General features: G+C 39.0%; 1 protein-coding gene across 1 annotated transcript in view; it reads left to right on the top strand.

Moving 5' to 3' along the window:
- The first annotated feature begins 2,139 nt into the window (after positions 1-2,139).
- Positions 2,140-17,577, top strand: part of abch1 (ATP-binding cassette, sub-family H, member 1) — a 32,350-nt gene continuing 16,912 nt past the window's right edge. The window contains exons 1-6 of the mRNA XM_053332885.1: positions 2,140-2,144; positions 4,542-4,690; positions 7,099-7,258; positions 8,834-8,988; positions 11,725-11,832; positions 14,038-14,131. Coding sequence (XP_053188860.1) covers positions 4,557-4,690; positions 7,099-7,258; positions 8,834-8,988; positions 11,725-11,832; positions 14,038-14,131 — 651 coding nt within the window. The 5' untranslated portion in view covers positions 2,140-2,144; positions 4,542-4,556. The remainder of the gene's footprint in view (positions 2,145-4,541; positions 4,691-7,098; positions 7,259-8,833; positions 8,989-11,724; positions 11,833-14,037; positions 14,132-17,577) is intronic.

Genomic DNA, 17,577 nt, shown 5'->3' with positions numbered 1-17,577 from the left:
GCCACATTCACACTAAAATTGTTCAGGTTTCAGTGCAGTTTGTCTCCAAATGAACAATTACAGTCCTTAAATTTACAAAAGTTAAAATTTCAATGTTGATTTTTAACCATTGAAGCAGAATAATTTTACTGCCGCTCTTCATCTCTTCACTCTGCTGTCTGTGAGTTATAGGTCCATGAACTATGAAATATTGATAATGGCATTTATTAATAAACACGAAGAAAACAAAGCATTTCTGATTGGAGTTCATTCAATTGAAATAATGACTGAAGTGTACAGTACTCATGTTCATTTAGCTATTTTATTTTTATTTAGTTTTGTTAGTGTTAATTTTCTATATTGCCAGACTTTGGCTTCACTTATGCATAGCAGCAGGAAGTGGAGATATGTGTTCAGCTTTATATGCAATCAATGGTTCAGAGTGGAGGCTGTTTCAAACATTTGTAGTGAGCTTTGAGAGCAGCACTTTATAGTCCTGAAGGAACTGCAGAAAGGAGGAAAGCAAGACTCTTAACACTGAAGGAGACAAACCCACTGGATCATTGAGAGCCATTTTTCACTGATGTGCCAATTGAACTAAAACATTAAAATTAGTTAAAGAGGATGCTAATTGCAGTGCTTGAATGAATGGGTTTCCACCACTGCACATTGATAATTAGTGATTAAACACCATATCCGCAGGCAGGCTCCTCTATATTATCAGTCTCTGTATTGTGCCGCCATCTTTTGGTTTCTGCAGGAACTACAATATAAATTGACACAATTTTGAAAGTAAGAAACCACAGTCACAGATTTTCTCTGCAGAGTGCAAGATGGGGTGGAAAAGTTTCACCTCCCTCAAGATGAACCAGTCTGATACATCATCATGCCTGGAGGAAGTGAAGGAGAAATGCAACCGAACAAGACCCCTCTGAGCAGACACATAATACTGAAGGTATAACAGGATCTATGCTAAATGAGATGACTGCAGGCTATCAATCATTCCTGCAGACAGGTTGGCTGCACTGCAAAAAATATCCTTCAGATCAAGTAATAAGGTGTTATTTTGAATCATTTAAACAAAACAAAAATATGTGCACAAAAGAGAATAATTGCACCTAAATTGCAGGCTAAATGAAATGACACAATCAGTCAGCAAAAATATATATCTTTTAACTGAAAAAAATAAGCTGCTGAAAGTCATCAACACATATTTTTTTTTGCAGTGGAGCATCAACCCCTGCAGCTACAGGTTAGGTCGTGTGGTCTGCAGCCATTATAGACCCATAGCCTAATTGACAATACATTTATTTAAAGGTGAACCAATTAGGAAGTTCACCAAAATCCAGTAATTTATAGATCAGTTGCTCTGAGCAGTCTGCAGGTAGAACAGATTGTGTGACTTCATTATAATAAAGTCCCACCGCGCATCCCCCCACCTCTCTCTCTCTCTCTCTGTCTCTCTTGCTCTCCCCCTCTCTTTCTTGCAGCGCCCCAACCGGCTACCCGTCTGCTCTCCTCCCTGCTGCCATGGCCGCGGAGGCTACTGCCAGTCGGGATGATGCGACTCCCGGATCCGTTGACTGCACCGAGATGGATGAGCGGGTAAATGCTGTTTCAGTTTCATTTAGGATGCTTTCTTTGCCAAAAAAAGGTTCAGGATTGAGTCGGTCCCTGACAGCGGGCCTTTTCCTGCAGGCGCGCTTCTGCAGCAAAGCTGAGATGGAGGAAAACTCTGCAGGATGCTGTCGCAACGATTTTTTCATTATTATTATTATTTTTTGTATCTTTCTACATAATATAAAGCATGACATTTTAGACGATGAGAGGATGGAGGGAGGCTGAGCTTAGACGTTTTACCATCAGGGAGAGAGAGAGGGAGGGAGAGAGGGAGAAGGAGAGCGCCGTGCACATTTGCTGCTGCAGCTCTCATTGACGCACTGATGTGAAGAGAGAAGTGAAAGTGCAGCAGCTGGTCGATGGATGTAGGCTACCGAGGCTCAGCTTATAAATAACCTCGACAGTCATGCCATTCTTTAGCAGTGTCGACTCGGGAAAGCGTCTCGCTCGTCGCGTTTGCTGTTGAATCCGGAGAGATTTGTGCGCGCTTGTCCAGCCCGTTTTCTTCCACTTGGCGGGGACGGAAGTTGGCTTTAACTTGGCAGGCAAGTTATGAATTCTTCCTGATCACCAGAGCAGAGCACGAGTATGAATGAAAATGAAAGCTGTGTTGTGATCATCATCAGAGGAAAGTATGCACCCAGAGGAGCCTGCAGAGGCAAAACGACTTTTCTCTATACAGGCCTGGTCATCAATACTGTCGGTTAGATAAGAGGGCTGCGACTATGGCAACTCTTTCTATCAGCTCTGCTTTTGGATTAATCATTAAGCAGCACCAAAGTGGTGTTTTCAGCTGGGTTCATGCATATAAATATCAACATATTAATATTGTTATGACACGAAACAATGAGTAGCAAATTATGTGAAGCTGTTACAGTCTTTTACAAATGGCTACAACAACTAATCGATTTTACAAGATGAAAATGATATTTCCTGTCAATAATGTAAACATGGAGTGGAGTAAAGCCACCTGTTACAGGCAGTGGAGGAGGGCGTGTTTGTGTGTGTGTGTGTGTGTGTGTTTTCATCAAGTCTCAGTGGGTCCCGAACTTGTTCTTCCACTTTGCATTAAAGCACTGAGATGACTGTGTCAGCTGACGTTCACGTGCTTTTTAGTTGTTGTCTTCAGCCTCTAGACACACTCATCAGCCACTCTTCATCCTCTCCACTTCTACATTTCGTCTTCATCTTCTTGGGGTGAGTTTTGCTCAAACTTGCTGACTTCTTGTCCATCAGCTTGATTCCTATCAGTGTGTTTTCCCGTAGACGAGTAAACAAGTGTTGTCTCAGATTTCACTGATGGATCTTAACTGGGTTTAAAATCAGCATGTCATCTGAAATGATGACAACGTCCAGCAACCACAGGCTAATTCACACACAATGAGGTTGAGATCTATTTTAGTGATATTCTAGTCTGTATATTTTTACAGATGTAGGCTATAATGCCAAAGGTGAGGCCAACTGATTACGCAATGCAATCTCCCTAATCTCCGCGCTGGAAAATGAGAGATGCTGGATTAAAGGAGGGAGTTAGTCAGACCGGGGGAAACCCGTGAAAGAAGGCTGTTATTAGAGATTACTGGGCAAAGAATTGTATTACGACCCAAATACTTTGTCTGCTGAATGAAGCTTGACGAGATGCAGAGAAAACACTGCTGGGAATATCAGAGCACGAGAGGGCTTTTTCTGACATGTTGTTTGAGCCAAAAGTGGCATTAATTTGATGACTTTTGAGGTTAAGGGCAAACTAGTTTCTCTCTCCGCTCGCATTGTTGAATAAATAACAGACTAATCTGGTCACCTCCCTCAGTGGTTTGATGACTGGCTTACACAGATGAATGGTTTGCATTCTTTTTCAGCTGCTTGCCCTAAAGCCTGGTTAAAGCACTACTCCTAGTGATGGAGCTACACATGTCTGTCTCGCAAAGGAAGAAAATGTCTGAGTTGTAGTTTAATGCAGTGTTTCCCTTCAAAGATTTACACCAGAAGGTTGTTTTTTTGTTCTTACTCTACATCTGATACTGCTTGAACACACCTTGTATTTAAATGCTGAACACTAAATGCGATGTATGTTCGTCTGCTGATTGTCTTGTTAACTTTACAGGAATATAAGGATTCACAACATTCATGGTTAAATTAGACTTGTTGATATGTTTCAGTGCAGCAGAAATAACAAAGGCCTGATTGTGCTTCATGTTACAATCTGCAATTTATGATAACATTTGGGCTGCGTCTAACCGTTATTGTTGTTATCAATTAACCTTATGATCACTTTCTTGATCTGTGAGTTAATCTTTTTGTCTATAAAATGTCAGAAAATAGTGAAAAATAAGATATTTAGTTTACTATCATGTACAACACAAAAAGTTTTAATCCTCACATTCAGAGGTGCGACTTTTTTTTTAGCGCAATCCTTAAAAAATGACTAAAACGATTATCCGATTACCAAAATAATTGCAGATTAATTCCTTGTCATTATTAATCAACTAATTGTTGCAGCTCTCAATAACATTTAGTTTAATATTTAGGATTTTGTGATTTACTTTTGGTGTGTTTTTGGTGGTTTATCAGGAGTGTAACATGTCATGCTTGAAACTGCCAAACACGTACAGTATTTATAATGTCATTTTAATCTGTTTACCAAAGTAATATTATCACAGGATAGACACTGGATTCATTCCTCTATAAAACCTGGCTTCTTGGAGGAAGAATATATGGTTGAACCTCTTAAATACATTCATCCATTCTTCCAACCAATATTCAATACTTTCTATTGTCTTAAGTAGTCAGACAGTTCAACACTTTGAGGCTCAAGAGTCATCATAAGCCCTCATAATGTATGTGCATATGACACTTATAGTAAATAGTGAAGAACATGTGCGACATCTGAAAAATAATCAGCAGAAGAAAGTTTACAGTGTTTTTCATCATCTCTCTTTTAGCTGAAGGAGGTGAATATGAAGGCTGATCTGGAGGCTCCCCTGCCTGCTGGACAGGAGGATTTCGCGATCCGGTGCCAAGATGTGTGCAGGTCGTACGGCAAACTGAAGGTCCTCAGCAACCTCAACCTGACTGTGCCGCAGGGACACATGTGAGTGGAGTCAAATCTTTCATCGTGGCTGTGATTTCAGACTGTTTGTCATGATTGGTAAAATATCTTTCTCTTCATCGATTTGTCAAAACTAAACCCAGCATCAAATGAGAGTTAGTTTAGGTCAGGTTCACATTTGGCCTTGCAATGTGAAACAGGATTAAACAAAGCAAAAGAGGAAATAAGAAAAAGACCAATAAAAGAAATGCTTAAAATTCTGACTACAGCTTTATTTATTGAGAGACACATTGTTATAGATATTTTAAAAACTCTTCCACTTTACCTCCTGTTGCTCTAAAAGGCCCTGTTTATGCCTGGCATTAAAATATGTCTTAGGGGATCCATACCCAAATATGGACAATTTGAGATCCCATTGGTCAGACCGCATTTGGAGGTGGTCTGGGCTGCGTACTCGAATGTGTCCTGGATCACACTGAAGATCCGCCTCATTTGTGCACCACTGGCATTGTATTAAAGTGTGAAACAAGAGGGAGAAGAAGCCTCAACAGCCGTCAAAATGGATTCTTGTGAATGGAGTACATACAAATCATGCTGTCTGATTTCCATTTGGGCCAAAGGTCTTTTAAAGCTTCTTCTTCTTTTAATTTCCAACAGACTAGTTTATTGCTGCCTCCCGACGGTTGAAAACAACAACACATTTTAGTAAGAAATTGCAAACGGAAATGATATATGTGCTTATTTGCATTAAGAGCGCAGAAGTAAGATCCGATCACAAGTGGTCACTCAGGACGCATGTGGAGATGCTTTTTACAGCCAAGTGTGAACCGATGTACTCAGAGCTGTCCACTTGTGATCGGATCACCCAGGACGCATGTTAATGCCGGACACAAGCAGCGTACTTGTCCTTCTCCTCCCAGTCAGTAGATGTTTTCTCAACATGCAAATGAGGCAGGCATTCTGGGGTGAGGTGTCCAGGACCAGGCTGACAAGTCTACTCACCTTTTCCTTTGTTATGTATCTGCTGACAGATCAGTTGCCAAAATTTCAATTTCCTGACAGACAGAGTCAGGTTTATCTTTAGTAAATCCTCTTTGTTTGACTCCTGAAAGCTGAAACTGGAATATTTCATCACCCAAAGACAGCCAGAGCTACTTTTTGGAGAGCTGAAGCTGTTAATTATGTTAAAGGTATTCTGTAGTCCAGCTCTAAGTGCCTGAGAGCTTTTTCATAGTCATCTGTCATCCTTCTTTGTCATTTCCCTGCACATGAGCTTCATACTATTCTTACACATACCTGCTTTCCCTAAGTGACACATGAGATGATGAAGATTGAGGAAAAATCCGAAACCTTCTGTCAGAAATAGTTTATGTCTGTGTTTTTTCTCACATTATACACAGGCCGGAAATGTGTGAGATAATAAAGCTGATTGTTACACCTGGAATGCACACAGAGAAACTGTAGCAATGTGTTTTTCTTTTTTTTAGTTCAATACAAATGCAAAATAATTCTTGAATCCGCTTAAAAGAAGAAGAATATTTAAAGAAAATACAAAAATACAAAAAATGTCTCTGGTAATGTGTATTTTATTCCTCAGTTTTCTGGTTTGAAATACACAAAGTAACTCCTTCTAAAACCTCAAATGTGTAGCTTTTATATGTCTGTTTGTGTAGTGATTGAATAAACATGATAGAGCATGTTAATTAGCATATTTTTAAACTTTGGTGAGAACCATGCTAGCTGTTTCCAGCTACTTCCAGTCTTTATGCTAAGCTAAGCTAAGCTAACCATCTCACAGCTTCCTACTTAACGCACAGACAAGAGAGTAGTATTGATCCCCTCATTTAAGCTTGGAAATAAATATGTCAAAGTATTCCTTTAAAGACATAACTGATGCTAAAATGTATGATGCAGGTTGAGGGTACACTAAAAAAAGTAAATTATTTTCCTACTTATTTTATTTGAAATATTTGTATGGCTTGTGAAATGTCTGTATGGTTATGTGAATGTTTTTATACAGATGTGTGTCTTTTGGTATTATGAAATTTCAATTTGAACCTTGGTATGGGGTTAGCGAAGAGTTAGGTGGCCTGAAGGAAGATATGTATAATTATTTAAGTGTCTTGAGTGAGATATTCTGGATAAAAGTACAGTACCAGTTTCTATGAAGGTAGCTCACCCCAGTATAATGTGAGTTTCTGCTGTGACAGTTATTTACACTATCTATCTGTATGTCTCTTTAAAGCACTGGTATGCAATTCTGTCACACTGTCTGCACCTAATACAATAATCTGGTTATATTTAGATGCTTCCATAAACTTTGATCTACTGTATGTTCTCTGTTGTTGTGCTCTGCTATGTCCACTGCAGTGTCTTGAACATGGTGTACTGGTTTCATGACAAAAGATCCTTCATGTTTTACCTGAACTGCTCTTGATTGTGTGTTGCAGTTATGGTCTTTTGGGCCCCAGTGGATGTGGGAAAACCACGCTGCTGAAATGTATTGTGGGAACTCTGAAAATTTCACGGGGTCACATCACCGTGTTGGGAAAGCCGCCCGCATTTCCTGGTCATGACATCCCAGGGAAGAAGGTCGGATACATGCCGCAGGTGAACAACACATATGAGATTTGTTTTTCACATTTTAAGGTGTAATATGGAAGGTGTAAGTTGTTCATGTGTAAAAATATACTCAAAGGTAAATCATTATCCATAAATTTAGAGTTGGCGCAATTAGTTGATTAATGATTTAGTCAATTTAAATAAGAAGAATCAGCTTCTAGTTCCTTAAATAAAGTACATTAAATGAGTTTTGGACTGTTGGTTGGTAAAAACAACACAAAAGATCAAAATATTAACTGATAAAATCATTTGCAGATTAAGCAATAAGGAAAATAATCACCCTATAAAATGTATTCAAGGCTTTTAACATACAACAAAGTCATTTTTGTCTATAAATTGACTTCCTTTTGTCCTTTTTCTGAGCTTTATGTTCAGTGAGAAACCTTTTTTCCTTAATATTTTAGTTGCTAATCTGATGTTAAACTCAGTTCAGGTCTAAGTAGAGTTGAAAAGGATGTAAATAGTCCTCAAATTGCTTTTTAAAAGCATATAGATTCCCCATGAAATTCTTCGCAGCACTCTGTTTGCATAAAGCCCAATTACTTTGTCTCGTAGTTCACATTTTAACCTTTGTTTGTCCAAAGAAAGCTTTTTGAGTGTGCATGCTCTCTAAAGAAAATTCTCTCCTCACATTACCATCAAAGAGCTGCTCATTACAGCCAAAACTGTTGGATTAGTTGCTTTGCTCTGGGGCATCTTTCATTTAGCTTCTGTTTAAGTCAGTGACCTGTAGCTGAGTGTGTCTCATTACTGTCAGAGTGGATACCTGATGAGACCGATAACACACACGGCATGCGTCCACTGTGTGAAACCCTGAGCATTCGTCCCTGTAGGAAGCGATCTGTGACCCAGAGAAGACGAAATGTGACACTGCACATGTTCCCATAGTGCAACTGTTATGCTGTTGTGGTGAACTTGGCTTGTGTTGTGCATGTCATGTAACTTTGACTCGAACAGAGAGGGTAGCATGATTTATTAATAAAGTGAAATGTGCATATGGATCATTTTTTGACCCCTTAATTCCTCAAGGTTGAATATTTTCACAGGAAATCTGGACTGTAATCCTTTCGGTGTTGAAGGTATTAAGAAAAGTCAAAGGTTTATGCATACGTGCTCAGAAGGCAGCAGCAGCTCACATGCAGATCTGTTGTATTGTGTTGTGGATTACATTATGAATTCAGTGGTTATTAGACACTATTATAAATTCCATGAATCAATTTATCAACAAAAGAACAATTGGAAAAATATCATGAGACTAGACAAGGAAGTCAAGAATTGGAAGCAAAGATGTGAAGTTTTTGAACAGTTGTCTGGCTTTTTCTCTTTAATGAAAAAAAGTGTATTATAGAGAAACCTTTCCTCCTTATGAAGAAGAGAAGTGTAGAGATGGTGGGTTTGTAGTTTGATGCTTCACTCATCAGTTACTAGTATATTTGTGGAGTAACATGAGGTACATGATGGGGGATAAAAAAGCTGCTGTAGCTAAAATCCTGTTTTCGCTGATACATTCAAGGCTGTGATGTCTTTCAAAAAATAAAACATGGTTGCATGTGTGTTGCGCAGGAGCTGGCTCTGTACAATGAGTTCACCATCAGTGATACGCTGACCTTCTTCGGACGAATCCACGGCCTGACGTCGAAGGACACGCAGGCACGAATGAACTTCCTAGTTGACTTCTTGGATCTACCTCAGAAGCACAGCCTGGTCCGAAATCTCAGGTACGGCCACATATAGGTGACTTAAAGTTTACACACAGGATGAGGAGAGAAAATGTGATGATTTCAAACTGAGACTCTCCAGAAAGGTTTTTAGAGAATGTAACTCTGTATGCAGAACTGAATGTGGGTCTGTTTTATCGTGCATCGTACCACGAAATTTACACCACAAGCTGTTTTAGGAACCATTAACCTGCAGGTTCATACATTTCAACAAACATTTGATCAACACCCAATTTGGCATCAACAGTTGTAGATTTCTAGATATCACCTATCGAACCTGATGATAAAAGATGATAAAATAGTCGCAGACAGTGCCAGACTCTGGTAAACTGAAACTCAAACACAGTACATCCTTAAAAACAGCCAGTTCATGACAGGAGGTTACAACAGTCTGATGCTTGTGGACTTTGACACTTCTCTTCTCTAAATTACTGTGGAAAAACCCAGACATAATCACTCTCTCCTCCACGGGTTATAAATCCAGTACTTATAAAACAATATGACTAGCAGAGTAAAGAGCGAGCATTGCATTTAATGCATTATCAGATTGAGCCATCAAGGCAAATATCCACTGAGTCCTCAAAGGAGACCTAACATGCTTTTTGTGATTTCCTGTTATATTTTACTGTTATAATATCAGATGTCTATTTTATGCATTGTAGAAGTTCCAAAACCTGAGGTGAACATATGTAAAAATGCTCCCTGCAGGTCTCTTTGTAATATTATCTCTACTTCCTCCTCATGATGACATGAAATTGTTCATACGTGGACGCAAACGGCTGTTCGTTCTATAGTCTTTGTTGCTATGGTTGATCTAGTGGTGTTTTGCATTGTCTTTGCATGTTTTGGATTGAAATCGGACTCCAGCATGTATAAAGAGACAGAAGCTCGTACAGCCTGATTCAAACAGAGGGGCTGCATAAAGGGCCAATAAAAGATAAATAAGAAGTTGTTTTAACTGTGAATCATGCAAAGATATTTCAGTGGAGTCTCAGAATAAGAAGGAAATCTCATTTAAAGTTGCCAGTATATTTCTGGTGCACATGACCTAACTTCTGCACCCCTGCTTACATCACCATCATAAAAACAACCACATAGAACGATTATACCTCCACCACAGAATGACCCATAGTAGAGTAATATGTAGCTTTCCAAAAACACTACAACCACTTTTTAAAAATGATTATGATTTGGACAATGCTGTGGTCTGGTCTGGTTTAGGCCCAAAAAACACTTGTTTAGGATTTGGGAAAGATCATGGTTTGGGTTAAAATGACCACTTGAGTATTAAGTTAGTACCACCTTAAAGCTTCTCAACCTTTGTCATCATGGAGATAAACAAAGCAGTAATGCGGGATGCAAACAGCGATCTCCTGCAGCCCCCCCGCCCCCAAACCAAAGTCACCTCATATTGACGTCATCTGAACTCACCACTTCCTGGGTCATAATTACTTTACACTGGATGGCATAAAAGTAACTATATGTTGTTTTTGCTGGCTGAATTTTAGACCTAGCGTGGGCTAGCCTGGATGGCAGCTCAGTTTTTAATTAGTAACATGTTTAGTAGGGTCCCATCCCACAGATGATCGTACCGCTGGAGCTTTGTTCATCAGTTCTCTGCCGACTTCCTGCTGCTGAGATTTCTGGTGGCTCCTATGAACTTTTTATTTTAGAAAATCTTTCCATGCAGCTGAACTTCTACTGTCAGCTCCACAGAGGAAATCAGAAAGACCAAAGAGCCTTTTTCCCAAGCTATAAAAGGAAACAGTGGCGCAGTATGGATTAAAAATAGAGAGTTGGGAATTTCACCAAATGTTTTTGTTGGATGTTATATATAAAAATCAGACTTTGTTCTTTAACGCTTAGTACAGCCTACTGCAAGAAATAAGAGGAGACTGACATTTTCGTCTCCGGCATTGACAAACATCAATAAAAGCGGTAGATTACTTAATGACCTCTTTTTATATTCTGCAGTTACTAGAGGAAGAGTTATCAACATCTCTTGTTGTGGCTTTTGATTCACATCCCAGCTTCGTCACAAAGACCTTTCTGTTCTCAAAGAGGCCCCTCAAACCAGCTTCATTAGCAGTTCATGTAATATTTATGTCTTGTGTGGTGTAACAGCCTGTCATGTTACTGAGTTACAACGCCTGTATAAAACTCTTACTGGCAGTTTTACAATAGATTTGATGTATAACAGTCATTTTATTTCAGTGATTCTGCAACAGGCTTCTCATCTTCTCCTCACTCACAGGTTGTTTACTATGCATAATATGAAAAATATTCCTGGTATGAAAAAAACATACCATGCAACAAATGTATTGTATTGTATTACCTTGTTTCTTTTGTCATTATCACAACTTAGAATCAATCTTCTAAAGTGTGATACGTGTAAAAGAAATGTGTTTTTTTTAAATACTAGTTACAAAATTAGGTCAAATTGTCAAAACGCCTCCGTCTTCCCCAAAGTCTCTCGCTTGGGTCTTGTTGTTTTCATCTGTGTGTTGTCAGGCAGGTTTGTCCTGCAGGTTTTGTCTACTTTTGGCTCCCTCAGGAGCGAGAGGCATGCATGTGAGAGGCGAGGTGAATTATTAGTTACGAAAACCATTCAGAAATGTGGGAGATTCACCTTTGACATCCCTTTGACTCATTTTGTTTTCTCACTTGCTTTCTTTGTTTCTGTGTGTGTGTGTGTGTGTGTGTGTGTGTGTGTGCGTGTGTATGTGTGTGTTACAGTGGGGGTCAGAAGCGTAGAGTGTCTCTCGGAGCGGCTCTGCTTCAGAATCCAGAGCTCCTCATTCTGGATGAACCAACAGTAGGAGTGGACCCTGTGCTCAGGGCAAAGTATGTAAATACACAAACACAGACACACCCATAGTTGTTTCGTCTGGTATCACAAAGCGTGTCTATAAAATCTCTTCCCATGGTGGCTGTTTTACAACTTGTGTGAGTCCTGTAAAGCTGACCCTTGTTGTTTACGCATAAACTATTGTCATTTCAAACATCCCTTTAATGTGCACCATGCGGTATGTTCACAAGTGTTACTCACCCAAATCTATTGTGGTTATCCTCTAACAAGTTTTAAGTATTTAAAGTATTTAGTATTTATTTCTTGGTGCATTACAGTCACCTTTAGCTCATTTAAATGGTGTGAAACCATTGGTAGGACTGTCCAATTATACGGCACTACTGGCCTTCTTCTTGCCCGGGCAAAATGGATGCGAGTCTGAAATGGCCTGAATGTAAAATAGAAAATATGGCCCAAATATCCCAAATCAAATGTGGGTGCTCTCAGGTTTGTGTAATCAGGATGTGGGTCAGTTCTGCTTCGTCTTGTTTTTCTTTGTTGACAGCATTGCTATGGCTTGTTTGTGGCCCAGATCTGAGAAATAGGAGCAGGCCGCCCAAATGGCATCATTCCATGTGGTATGTGGGCCAGATGAAGGTGCTGAAACTGTAGAGTCAGATCTGGGCCACAGTGATTTTGCTATCTGGGGTGCATGCGCGTCCTCGTTTTTATGCACATAGTCTTTTCCGTAGTGCTACTGGAGGTCAGACCCAACATTGGACATACATTTAACATTGGATTTACATTTTATATGAATATATTTGCTTGTTTTTTATTGGGTTGTCATGGCAACAAACTAAATAAATACCCTTATTCATAAATGTGATAAAATTCAAGGTATTGATGCCTTATGAATTCTTTCTATTTTTCTTTGTCAAGGCATTTTTGACTCGCATTTTGACCTACAATGTAGAGAGTGACAGAAAGCTATGAAAGGCAGAGCGAAAGAGAGAAAAAAGGATGACATATGACTCATAATACAGTTATGGTAGCGAAGCAGGCACACATTTGATTTTCAATTTATTTGGAAAGAGTGGTTGAACAAGGTCTGAAAATTGCATCACTGAGTGAGTGCCTCGGTAACCGGGTGGTTACTATGCATACCACATAATTGCCACATCCCAGGTTCAAGTCGGGCAAGGGACTATTGTTGCATGTTGTATCCCTTCCTCTCGCCCCGTTTCCTGTTAGCCTCTCTGCCAGCAACTGTCAAATAAAGGCAAAAAACACCCTTTTAAAAAAATGCTTCACAAACTGTAGAAAATACAAACGTTAAGCTATATCATTATAATTCAATAACCAAACCCTGGACCAAATATTTTCTATCACTATATTGACCTTATATCAATATTTTATTATATATAGGAATATAGATTACTTCTGCTGAATTCAATTAGCTGTCATTTTTATTCCAGATATTGTTAGCTAGTTTGAGTTGAGTTGTAGGTGTGATGTGGCTTTATGTGACCTACCTTTTAAAACTGCAGATGTTCCCTTACCCTTCACACTCTCTAACAGTATTGAAAATACCTCTCAAACACCTCTTCAGAATACAGTGGTGTCCAGAAGGCCCTGTTTACATTATGATATGTGTTTGTTTTAGGCTTTATATTGTTGAAAAAGCTGCAAAAAGCTTTCAAATGTTTCTGACTTTAAGATAGAAGTGGCTTTAGTGTGATAACTGTACAACTGAGAAATGTTTTTTAAGTAAGAAATATAAACATTCATGTGTATGTTCTGTTGTGGAGCTGCAACAATTATGAAAATGCAAATTATGTTACTGCTTTTCTTGGTCTTCAATTGTAGTAAATTTAGTATTTTTGTCAGAATAAACAAGCCTATGCCACCTCCCTGTGTGGATATTGTGAATATATTTTGAAGCTGTTTTTGTCAATCGATCAATCAAGAAAAAAATAAGCAGATTAATTCGACAATGAAAATAATTGTTAGTTGCAGGACCATTGTGATTCTTAACAGAAAGGAAACAAGTCAGAAACACTTTCAGGAGAGCACGCTGGACTCTCTCAGTGTTATGCACCATGTCTCATTGTGTAATAGCACCACAAAGCCTGATCAGATCAGACGGTTGGCAGTAAAACTGCTGCTGGCCAAGCCGTACGCTTTTTCAGTCTTTAGGAAAACTATTAGTGAGCGGGTTGAGTGTTATGCAATTTATTTGGTTTCTTCGCTCCTCTTTCCAGGATTTGGCAGCATCTGGTGGAGATTGTGAAGACGGGGAAAGTCTCCGTCATCATCACCACACACTATATAGAGGAGGCCAGGCAAGCCAACGTGGTGAGATAACACACACAGAGCTCACATGCATGTTCTTAAACACATAACTTAATTATGCATAAGTAAGCACATGCACACTCTCAAATATTCAGTACAGCCACAAGATCAATAGAACAAAGCATCACGTCCACACTGGTCTTTATGTTTCGCCCCCTCATAGAGAAACAATGAGTCCTTTGAAAAGACCAGTTCTGTCTCAACATGTAAGAAGTTTATTGTTTATTAGTTTTGACAGGAGGGACAAAAGTTCAATTTGAGGGATGAAAAACATCCTATGGAGGTGGTATAAAAGCTCTCTTGTGTGTTTACTTTCCATCTCACTGGATTAAAAGGGCCTTTGCTCACATTTCTGGTCACTAGTTCAATTAATTGGTTACTAGTTTTATACTCAATTAACTGCTCATGTTAAGGTTCATGATTCAGTTCAAAGGAAAAGCCTTGTGATCACAAACCCATTAAAAAAAAAACGTGTTAAAGGCTGATGATCCTTTGTTGTATCCTTTATTCAAAAGCTATTAATAACACATCAATGAGCCGCACAGTTGCACTAGATGACATGCTCTTTCACTACGATGAACATTGTACAATACAGTAGTTCATTTTTGAGTCAGGCCCACACACACACACACACACACACATATACAAACACACAGTCCTGCTTCCCTAAACACTCAATAGACTAGAGCACCAAATGTGTATCAATCCGCTGCTGAGAATAGTCCCTCAAAATGCATAAAATACTCCTGATTTAGTCAAATTTGCTCAAAACTGCAGTGCCCAGTTGCCCCTGCAGTTGCCTTATTTTAATTGAAATACATATTTGTGACCTTTTTTAAAAAATATCTTCAATTGAAACAAAATGAGCTGAATGCCACGGACAGTGGAGAAGTTTCGGAGGAATGAGAGACAGACTAACACACTTGTTTGTTGAAGTTTTGTTACAGTAAGAATAATGTATGATACAGCCAGCCTTATCCTCTAAATACTGTCTGTAAATGGATGTGATTTGGAGACACTGGTTATTATAGTTTTCCGTAATTTACACTGATAGATAATGTGTAATAATTCATATTGTGAAACTAATTACCTTCACATGAAAGGCTTTTATTGGCTAAGATTACGTGATTCTTATCATCCGATTGTGGTGTGATGCATTAAATGACCGGTTTGGACATTTGCACTTGCAGGAAGTGAAAAAAATCAGTTCAGATCATTTTGCATACTGTGAACCGCACCCTGCCAGCATACAAATACAGACAGTGTGAAGAAACAGTCAGAGAGAAACTTTAAAGTAATTCAGATACACATTTAAAAAACGGAGTCATCAGAGAAGCTTTATTTGTGCACATACAGTCACTGAAAGCTTATAGATTTATAATAAATGATCATCCTCAAGAACAACAGGGCCTTTAATACAGTACAACGAGTCACTACAACAGCATAGCCTTCAAACAGTAAGCCCATAGCTTCACATATTCACAGTACATTTAATAATCACCCATGTCGCCGTCACTGCCAGTCAAACTAATGCTTGGCTCAGCATAAATCCAGTTATTCTATGAGTTCAGTCATTGTTTCCACTGTAATCTCCTTTCTGTATGAACTCCTTAAAGCTGAATACTTTACAGTTATAAGTTTGTACTGCAGATTAGTCGACCAGAAGTTTCCTTTTTGTTTAAACATACCGTTCAATATTTGGCGAAATTCTCTAGATGAGAAGATTGAGACTGCTCGGATAAGCAGGAAACAGCTGGGACAATTTATGTAACTTTAAATATAAAAAAAACTTTCTTCTTCTTATATAAAACACACATTTGCTCACTTTTATGCACTAATTGGTGTTGCATGCTTAACCTTACTTAGTCTGATGTGACCACTGGCTTATAGTGACTAATGTTTAGCAAACTTACAGAAATGACCCAATGACTCTTTTCTAATGTTATATACTTCTACAATGATCCCATAATGTGTCAACGCCCATTAATTGTGGCGACAGTGTCAGCTGGTCAGCAACAGTTTTAAATTTATATGGCCTTTCGTTTCTGCTTTTGTAAAGGGTGTAAGTAAACATACAAAGGTAACAGTCATAATAGATATTTGAGACTGTCACAAGCTAAAATGTCACTTCCCTTTTTTTGTACAGTAATCTGTCACCCCCATGACACTGAGTAAGCGTTTTTTTTAAATAAAGGGAACATACTCTAGCTGTTTGTTTGTTTGTGCTGAAGTAGTGCGAGTTATTTTCAGGCCAAACAAACCACTACCTCTAAACTCCTTCCCTAGCTTGCTTACTGTACTGTATGTATGTGGCTTGTCCTTTTATGCGTATGTATGAGAGTCAAACTTTGAAACATTTTAAACTGGCCTCATTATGAATTGGGGATATCTGTGAGTTTCATGCATCACTTTCTTCAGTCTTTTTTCCTTTTTCAGTGGAGAATTAATTGTCTCATGATGGTTTGAATGTGATTTAAGAGGCTTTTCACTGTGCTAAAAGGCTGACTTTAAGCTATATTGGCATGTAACACATATAAGCATTCTTACACTCCAGAAAGTCTTATGGGAGGTGCGTCGGATCATAAGTGCAAATCCTGCACACTGTCGATCACATGTTCACATCACTTGTTAACACTCCCCAGTGCAGATCTCCACCAGGTCTGTACAATCAAGATGTCATATCGTACGCAACTTTAGAAGATCATAACATATCAGTTATGGGAATAATTAGCAGATGTTCCAGTTCAAGATGAGACCAAACCTTTCTATGGATGTCAATTTTTGAGCCATTACAAAAGCTAAAATGTGGCCTGCGACACACTAGGTAAACCTTGTTTTTAGTCTAGCTGATGGCCGGAAAAGATTTCTATTATGTTGTAGCACATATTATAAAATGGCGAGGACTGCTGAAAAGGCCAAAGTGTAATATGCTCATAAAAGAATAGTGTTATAAAATAGGTTTTTAAAAATGGCGAACCACTGCAGAGGCCGTCATAAGGCTGATGGGTCCAGTAGCATGCAAGATGAGCTGCAGACAGATACACACATGCACACACAACCAAATGCACAATCCCATCCAGGCTTAAAGTGTTGCAGAGATAATAAAGTGATTGACAGTGCCTTCAAAGACATATTGGCACAAAATATTGGCAGTGACAGTGAGAATAGGTGGAAAACATCAGCATCTGTATCACCAGGTCACAGAGCCACAGTTCATCAGCTTGTTAGTGCTAGTATTTGTGTGTGTGTGTGTGTGTGTGTGTGTGTGTGTGTGTGTCGTCATATTCAGACTGAAACTCTTGCCTGTGCTACCACGTAACTCAAGCTTTTTCTCAAGCTGCACAAAATGAGGTCCAAATGCATTTCAGCTTCTCCATGATGCAGCTACATGTAAACTGGGAGACTGAAATTCTCCACTGGAACCCATCAGCTCGCTCATGTCTCTCCAT

The sequence above is a fragment of the Scomber japonicus genome, chromosome 14 (genome assembly GCF_027409825.1).
Source record: "Scomber japonicus isolate fScoJap1 chromosome 14, fScoJap1.pri, whole genome shotgun sequence".
Lineage (NCBI taxonomy): Eukaryota > Metazoa > Chordata > Actinopteri > Scombriformes > Scombridae > Scomber > Scomber japonicus.
This window is presented reverse-complemented; position numbering and strand designations above follow the sequence as displayed.